Here is a 7,920-nt window from a genome sequence, read left to right on the forward strand (position 1 = left end):
ATTTTTATTTTTTACCATAAATTTTTACTTTTTCACAACAGTCTATACATTTTAATTAGATTGTTATACCAAGTGTCGGTCAAAATATGTCTCGTTTGCTCCATACAGAAGGCCACACAGAAATTAATATGAGGAGGCGCTCTCTAGTCTGGTCTTGGAAATTCCATTCGTACATCATCGAAATTCAAACAAGCACATTCGGACCATTGTACATTGCATTTACACTGTCCTAAAAAAGTAAAAAACACTTGGAATACGAAAAAGTAAACGAAAGAAGTACTAAAAATATCGACGAAAGAGTGCTAAAAATACCGACTTACATGACAACCATTGATTACGACTACAGTATTTGCTCTTTTCTGAGTACAAAAATTCACTCAGTAAAAATAGCTTTACACACTTTTGTCACCGACTGCCAAAACACATGTTGAAAAAAAACAAAACAAAACAAAAGTTCAAAAAAATTAAAAACAAGATGGGACATAATATACAAAAATATTGTGCACCTACTATTTCAAGACTGCTAAACTAAAACATGCACTCTGAGTAAGGGTCGTAACGTCTTCGATTTAACTCCAATAAGCTGCCATACGTTCTATCGGAAACTCCCACAAACAAAGCTTCAGTATCAGGACTGAAGGAAATTCCGGCAATTTCTCCAAACAGATCGATCTCTTGACCCCTAGAGTAGTCGGAACTAGTGTCAAAGATGTGAACAAAGTCTGCTGGTTCAGCCATCGCCATGAAACGGCCATCTGACGTGAAACGAATGGTCCTGATTGCACCCATTCTTCCTTTAAGTATGGCAAATGACTCTGATAAGTTTCTTATGTCCCATAATCGGCATGTAGTGTCCTGGTTTCCAGTAGCCAGGACCTGGCCGTTTGGATGCCAAGCAGATGCAAACGAATAATCAAGGTGACCCTTTAGATTGCTAACAACCTGCATCATGAGTCGAGTATTGTCAAAACTAAACTGAATCATAAACCTAAAACTAATGTCAAAGGCGAGTCACAGTAAGACTGACCTTGCCCGATTGTGCATCGGCAATCAGACATTCTGCACTGTCTCCAAGCACGGCAAGAAATCTGCCATCGGGACTGACAGACGTATTCTGCAGTCAATGGATAGAAGTTACTATTAGTTGCTTGCAAGGTAAAGTTAGATGTTTCTCAGTATCTTTTCACTTACATTTACAGACCACGGGAAGGTAAACTGATTTAGGCACACAAAATTTGACGCATCGAAGACCCTGACTTGAGCATCATTGTTTGCCGCCATAACTCTTGTTGAACCACTGTCGAAAAAATTTACCAAATACCGTCAAAGATGCTGGCCTAAAATAACAGAAAAGGTAATATTTGCTATCAAATGCATTGATTACCTAGGATTGCGAAAAATGTCCACTGCATTGGTAATGGCATTCTCATCGGTTGATATTTTTGTGGCAAATGCAACTCCAGGTTGATCTAGATACTGCCAAAAAATGTAACAAGTATAAAGCTTATGTAACTCTTTGATTACAATGGCAAACAATTTGTTTAATTTCTCAAAATAAGGCAGCCAGCAATTTTACCTTGCAGATAAGCTCTCCTTGAAAACCACCAGCCACCATCAGATTGTCCTTAACAGTCATGGTGCTTATCTGAACCCTTTTCACGGTTTGACTATTAGGATGTTTCTGCATGCAGACAAATACATTCAATACTCCGAAATCTCGTTAAAATTCATGATACACACGACAAATAGCTGGAATGAGGGGACTCACCAAGGCTGGCACGATAGGTTTAGCAGCGTTAAGAACCTCTTTACCTCTCCTAAGCAGAGGAGACCAGTGCATTACAGAATAGTTTTGCATAAGATACACATCATGTTTGGAGGTTGCCCACAAAAGATTCCTCAACTGAAATGTATGAAGATCCAGTTAAAAGGTGCTTAAAGTTTATAAAACCATGAATCATACGGAGAATCAAGTTAAGTCCAGTCAAGATGGTATGAAAGGAAACAGAGATTAAAAATGTGATCAGAAATGAAATGAATAAATAAAACGCTCCAGATCCAAAGAGTCTAAACAATGAAACACTGAATATAATTTAACGAGAGAATTATGATGGATAAACCCAACAAAAGGACTCAGCAAACATAGATACAAAGACAGAACCGTTTCCCAGAACAGTAATCTTTTCATGACTCCCTTATGTTCCAATGTTAGAAGATTAGGAAAGGTGGGAACACAATTCAAAACTAAAAGAATACCTATGGGTCAATATTACGTACAAAAACTCAAACTTAAGCTGTTTCATCGTCAAATCACTTCACCCTATAAAACCATGATCACTGCTGCTTTCATTTGAAAGTGGAGCAAGAAAACAACAGAAATGAACCAGGTCAAATGCGGTTGGTTGACTTTGGGTGAGAACAGAGTAAACAGACATTAAAAAAAATTAAATACCCAATGATGAGTCGTTTATAATGAAAGATAGGTTAGATACAACCCATCATCAGCAGCACAATCTGGCATGACAAGAGAAGCCACAAAACCAAACATAGCAGAGACAAAATAAAAAATACGCAACAGAAATGACACAGTCCACAATAATAATCGCTGGAAGAGAACAAAAATGAAAGGCATCTATGCGCCTAAGAATTTGTTAATGAAAAGGCTGTTAGTTTTGTTCTGCACAATGATCGCAAACGCCTCTTGACATTGCTCTAGTCAAGGAGCAATAAGAGAAAAATCACGAAATGTTGTGTATTCAAAACCTACAAGATGAAAGTTCTGAACACTTTCACAAATTATAACCACACATGCGTACTCGATTATAAATTAAACAAATTGTCTAATCCTCGTAACAGATTCACCCAACAGAGGAGAAAAACAAGGGTATGCCAACTAAGAACCAATAAAAAAACGTGTGTTTTGAGTGCTTTGCATGCATACCAAACCAGACTTGCGTAAAAAACAGAAGAAACATAATCCTAAAAATCAACACACGCATAATGTCCTACCATACCATACGAAAACGAATCCATGTCTTGCTGGTGCTCAGACAAAACTGCAATCTGCTGAAATAAATATAAAATAGCAGTTCGATAAACTATTAAGGAATAAGAAGATAACAAATGCATTTCAAGAAAAAATTGTCATATACTATAGTCTTGCATTGAATGGAAACTAATATTTGTAAATGCTGGTGCTTCAAAGTAACACGAACTAATATATCAAATACTCCAACATATTAACAAAAAATTTCGAGTTGAAATAGGATATTAACTTGGTGAAAATGAATTCGATGAAAGACATCGTTCATCTAAGACAAAAGCAAAACAAAATGTCATATCCCAAGGCTGCATAGTGCAGTAAAGTAAGATGAAGATAAAACAAAGTCAACAAGAACAAAGGAACTCCGGTAAATACAGACAGAGACCAAAAGTGCATTAGCTCCCATATCTGAGAGCCAAAAAACACAATAACTCATATTCCATACACGGTACTCACTAGGTTATTCACTTCGACTCCTTCACTCAGTGTCAGGTTTAACTCATGGTTAAAAACTATAACTATAGAATAGCACTCGAGTTGTCTCACAAATTAGTCAGAGCATGCACCAGTCATATCTTACAGTCAAGAATGTTCTGAAGATATGGTCTTGTGCTGTAGCACGCTATTGATTAAAACGGGCATTTTATAAAGGCAAGCCTGTATTCTGTATAGCTACCAATTTTTATATATTGGTAAAGCCAAGTTATTCACCACATGCGTCGATTACCAAAGCTTGGTTCATAAATCTTTTGGTTAGACAGCGTGGCAACAAACATTCAATATTGTACCTTCCAAGAATCTTCTAAAATAGGTATTATTCAAGCGACTCTTGGCAAGTGCTAATCATCTGCACAAAAAGGATTATGTGAATACGAGCCCAGCTCAATGCTCTACTAGAACTGGGCAGAAACAAAATCGCCAATCAAATTAAAATTATCCCATTGAGCTATTATATCGGTAGGGAAGAGGTTAATGCCGTCACAATTCTTGTCGCTCCCTCGAAAGCTGATAAAGAGTATTATCTGAAAAATTATTGTGCATTTTTTAGAGCAACACCTCGACTGGCAAAAGCCCCTACACGACTGGCTAAAGCCCCTAACTTCATCAGTAACGTAAGTAAAAAAATATAGATAATCGTTTTTACTTTGGAAATATGTGGTCTGAAGCAAAGATAGTAGCATACATAAGTCTTTGTCATGGAGATTTCATGGGACAATGCTAACAAACATCAAGGGAGTGAAAATCCCATGGACTTCGAAATAAAAACAGCATTCGTAAAGTCCATACCTTTAAAGAATCTTTACGTGCTCAGCTAGAGATGCAGGGAAGAAATTAAGCAATCAAACATCAGTCTATGCTCTGAAAAACTAAAGTCCTTGAATCACACGGATAAAGAAACGGAAATAACAGATAGAAAAGTCAAACCGAGAAACAAACCCCAATAGTGACTCTATTTTAGTCAAGGGCTCGAGGCCAGTAATGCATGCCGGAGCTTGAAATGTTTAAAGGATGTAAAAGGATGCAATGCAAAGATTGTGATGCGGGTGAGGTATCTCATTAGCCTTTGAACGACAGAATTATTTGACAATCACAAACAGATCAATGTACATTGATTTTTCAAAATATCAATTTGAGGAGCGTATGAGCGTTAAATGAAGCACGTATTCACGTGATTTTAAATACTACAAATGACTTTCTTTCAAAAGATTAACATAATAGAAGATGAGAAGGCTGGATATAAATGTACCTGAAAATGTACTATTGTTGATTTCACAAGCCTCGTGTTGAATTGAAACTTGTAGAAGTTGTTGTCTTTCTCCACTTCTTTACACTCCTATCATATATATTTTTTCATATTAAAAGTCCATCAGAATACAAGAGATGAAAGTGAGACTTGTATACAAATAAGAAGTGTGAAAACCATCTAATGCAGATATTCCAACACAAAAATACTATACCTTCTCAAGGTCTTCGTGGGGGAGCGAAAGATTCTCGTAGTTCTTATATTGCTTCAATCTGGATTCACGATATTTCTCTCTAGTAAAATTCAGCCTCTCCCATGGAATACCCTGTATATCTTTACCATTCTTAGCTTCTAAGGCTGATGTATCAGTCTTCGGCTTACTCTGTTGAACAAAAAGAAATCACTATCGTCGGATATTTTCATGTAAAACATAATTAAAAGAAAAGGTAAATTCTCTAGCACTTCCAATATACAATTACTGTACCAGGTTTAAGTTCTTTCAAAGAAACCATAAATATAACCTCCATCAAAAAATGATATAATAAAAAAAAGAGAAAATAAAAGAAAAGGCATGAAATTTTAGCACGGAATAAAATTCTTGAATAATGCAGTACCAGTTCGAAGTCGTCGTCAAAGTCAGAGTCGACGGAATCATCATCAAAGAAAGTGCTCCCGCTTCGAGGAGAGAAGCCACCGTCTTCTTCAAAGCTAGTTACATCAAAGTGGTCTTCATCAACATACATAAGCTCATTGTTCTGAAACTGCTCCATCGACATATAGATCTCTGCACCATATATTACAAATTGCCTTGAGAAAAGCTACAAAGCAATTCCAGTTTCAAAAAGTAGTAGTAATAACAACAAAAAGCAATTCCATAAAAACGTATCAATTACACAATATTACAATATAATTGGGAACCAAAAACCCGAATAACAAAGAAAGGCACATCAACGAAGAACAATGATTGCCATTCGCCACTAAATATAAATAAAAATAAAAATAAAAATAAATAAAATAAATTATACGAAATACATTGAGCAAACATTCCATGCGCTAAACCTCCAACATACAAAACAAAAAAAAATCGTACGAAAAAATCAAGCATAAAACAAACAAATTCACGGAAATTCAATAGATTACCTCAAGAAAAAGGCGACCAATCAAAGAAAATAAATTCCAATGATTAACTGCTTGAATTTTCGATTTTCAGAATTTTTCGGTCGAGAATTTTGAAAAGAAAAAAAAGGAAATTTCTGGAGAATTGGAGGAAATCACAGAAACAAGAAAACGAAAAGAGAAATTTTTTGCTGTGATTGTAGAAGAGCAAGAACCGCTAAGCCTTTGTCTGGTACTTATAGATGGGTGAGGCTCCTTGTGGGACCCAGTTTTTGTACAACGGGACTTAACCGCCGTTAAGACTCCCGTTTGATCCGGATTCCTTTTTATAATAAAAATCTAAATATATCATTTATTTTATGCTTATTATATATAAATATTAATGTATTTAATTCCCATTACAATATATATATATATATATATGTTTGAAAAATATCGCGATATTTTCCGAAAACTACACATTCGGAATAATTTTACATGATCAAATATAATGAAATTATAATAAATAAAAAATTATAATATTTATTCTTCATAGTTTAAAAAAAGTTCATGGTGATACACATACACATAAATCGATATGTTATACGTATATATTTTATTATTATTATTTATATCAAAAATATTATTTTTTCTTTTGGATATGGAGTACATCGATCTATATCATGAATATAAATATGTGAATGAAGTTATACACAAATTATGTTTTGTATTGTATATAGAGATTGAGTTGAAAATGTTTTTGGAATAAAAAACAAAGCCAAGGACAACAAAATATAGTTCATATCAAATAAATGCATTGGTGTTAATCTTCATCTTATGAGATCATCGCCTACCTGCACACTACTCAATATTTAGTTTAGTATAAAAGACAAAGTGTTGAATTATTAATAATTAATTAACTGTGAAATGTAAAAATCTTTGTTGTTTGAAGTCGGCGAAGTGCCCGATTATGCACGTCTCTAAATATTGTTTTGCTAAACCCTAATTGGTTTGGGTTATTCGTGTGCGAACATATGGTGGAAGTTGATGATTTATGGGGGCATATAAAAAAATTAGTATTAAAATAGAAATTATTTATTGTGTCGCTAAATCCACCATTGTGGAACAATTCCTTCCATCCGAGAAAATGAGCCAACGACATCAAACATTGCATCTACTTTTAACATTACTGTTGACTCAAATGTCTCCAGCAATTTTGTCCTCGGAGATTTAGGTTATATTTAAATGAATAGATTTTAGATACAAATATGTTTTTTCTAATTAGTTGTTAATATGAAACAATATATATAAAATTTTAAGTTACACAAAATAGAATGAATATCAAGTGACTCATGTGAGGATCAAACGCTTTCCATTAGGTCAGCCAAAATGCAACTTTATTTTATTATATTTGTGACAGCACATATTACACTTAATTGAGTGCTAATATGTCGGAATGTTTGCCCATGAGTTGATCAAACGCTTCCCATTAAGTCAGCCAAAACGCAACTTTATTTTTTTATATTGTGACAGCACATAGTATACCTACTCGGGTGCTAATATGTTGGGATATTTGCCCATGAGTTTGGAGAGGGTGTGTTTGTCTGTTGATATTGTCACGTATCCCTTAAAGATCGGTCTTATATACACTTACTTTATAGTTGTCTTGTCCCCAGTAGATGACAGTATTATCCGTTAAGAACTTCTGATGATGTCACTTATTTCAGTATTATTCTCACGCATACACGTTTAACCCAACATTATTTTCCAAGAAGTATAGAAATGTGCTTCTTAAGAGACTTGAGCTCATTACATCACTCCGATACTAATTTTTATTATCAAATGCTTACTAGTAGGCAAAAGTTATAACTATTAACGAGGACATTATTTTATGTACACACATTGATTATGAGTAATATATTTTTCTAAAAAAGTTTGAACAGCTCAAACTGCCCTAACTTATATGAGTGGGTCTCATGTGAGACCGTCTCACGGATCTTAATATGTGAGACGGGTCAACCTTACTCATATTCGCAAT

The 7,920-nt window shown here is 34.7% G+C and overlaps 1 protein-coding gene across 11 annotated transcripts; it reads right to left on the reverse strand.

Annotated features, from left to right (window-relative positions):
* Window positions 1–302: 302 nt before the first annotated feature.
* On the reverse strand, window positions 303–6,106 carry LOC140809218 (uncharacterized WD repeat-containing protein C2A9.03). Of its 11 annotated transcripts, none has more exons than XM_073166740.1 (11): window positions 5,928–6,106; window positions 5,402–5,571; window positions 5,002–5,169; window positions 4,791–4,877; window positions 3,010–3,063; window positions 1,769–1,903; window positions 1,577–1,681; window positions 1,385–1,476; window positions 1,192–1,297; window positions 1,028–1,114; window positions 303–942 (listed from the first exon to the last, which is right to left on the reverse strand). In XM_073166740.1, exons 2-11 carry the CDS (start codon window positions 5,561–5,563, stop codon window positions 529–531), a joined length of 1,410 nt encoding a protein of 469 aa, XP_073022841.1. In that variant the 5' UTR covers window positions 5,564–5,571; window positions 5,928–6,106; the 3' UTR covers window positions 303–528. The 11 variants fall into 11 exon arrangements, with proteins under 11 accessions (XP_073022841.1, XP_073022840.1, XP_073022842.1 ...); XM_073166739.1 differs by having other exon boundaries at window positions 3,010–3,066; XM_073166741.1 differs by lacking the exon at window positions 3,010–3,063.
* Window positions 6,107–7,920: the final 1,814 nt, after the last annotated feature.

This window comes from Primulina eburnea, chromosome 13 (assembly GCF_022965805.1).
Source record: "Primulina eburnea isolate SZY01 chromosome 13, ASM2296580v1, whole genome shotgun sequence".
NCBI lineage: Eukaryota > Viridiplantae > Streptophyta > Magnoliopsida > Lamiales > Gesneriaceae > Primulina > Primulina eburnea.

Coding starts and splice junctions, on each gene's coding strand:
- LOC140809218 (XM_073166739.1), bottom strand. CDS start 5,563: ATGTCGATGGAGCAGTTTCAGAACAATGAGCTTATGTATGTTGATGAA. Junction 3,067..4,790: donor CAACAATAGTACATTTTCAG/GTACATTTATAT, acceptor TATTTATTTCAG/CAGATTGCAGTTTTGTCTGA. Junction 1,477..1,576: donor AAGGAGAGCTTATCTGCAAG/GTAAAATTGCTG, acceptor ATTTTTTGGCAG/TATCTAGATCAACCTGGAGT.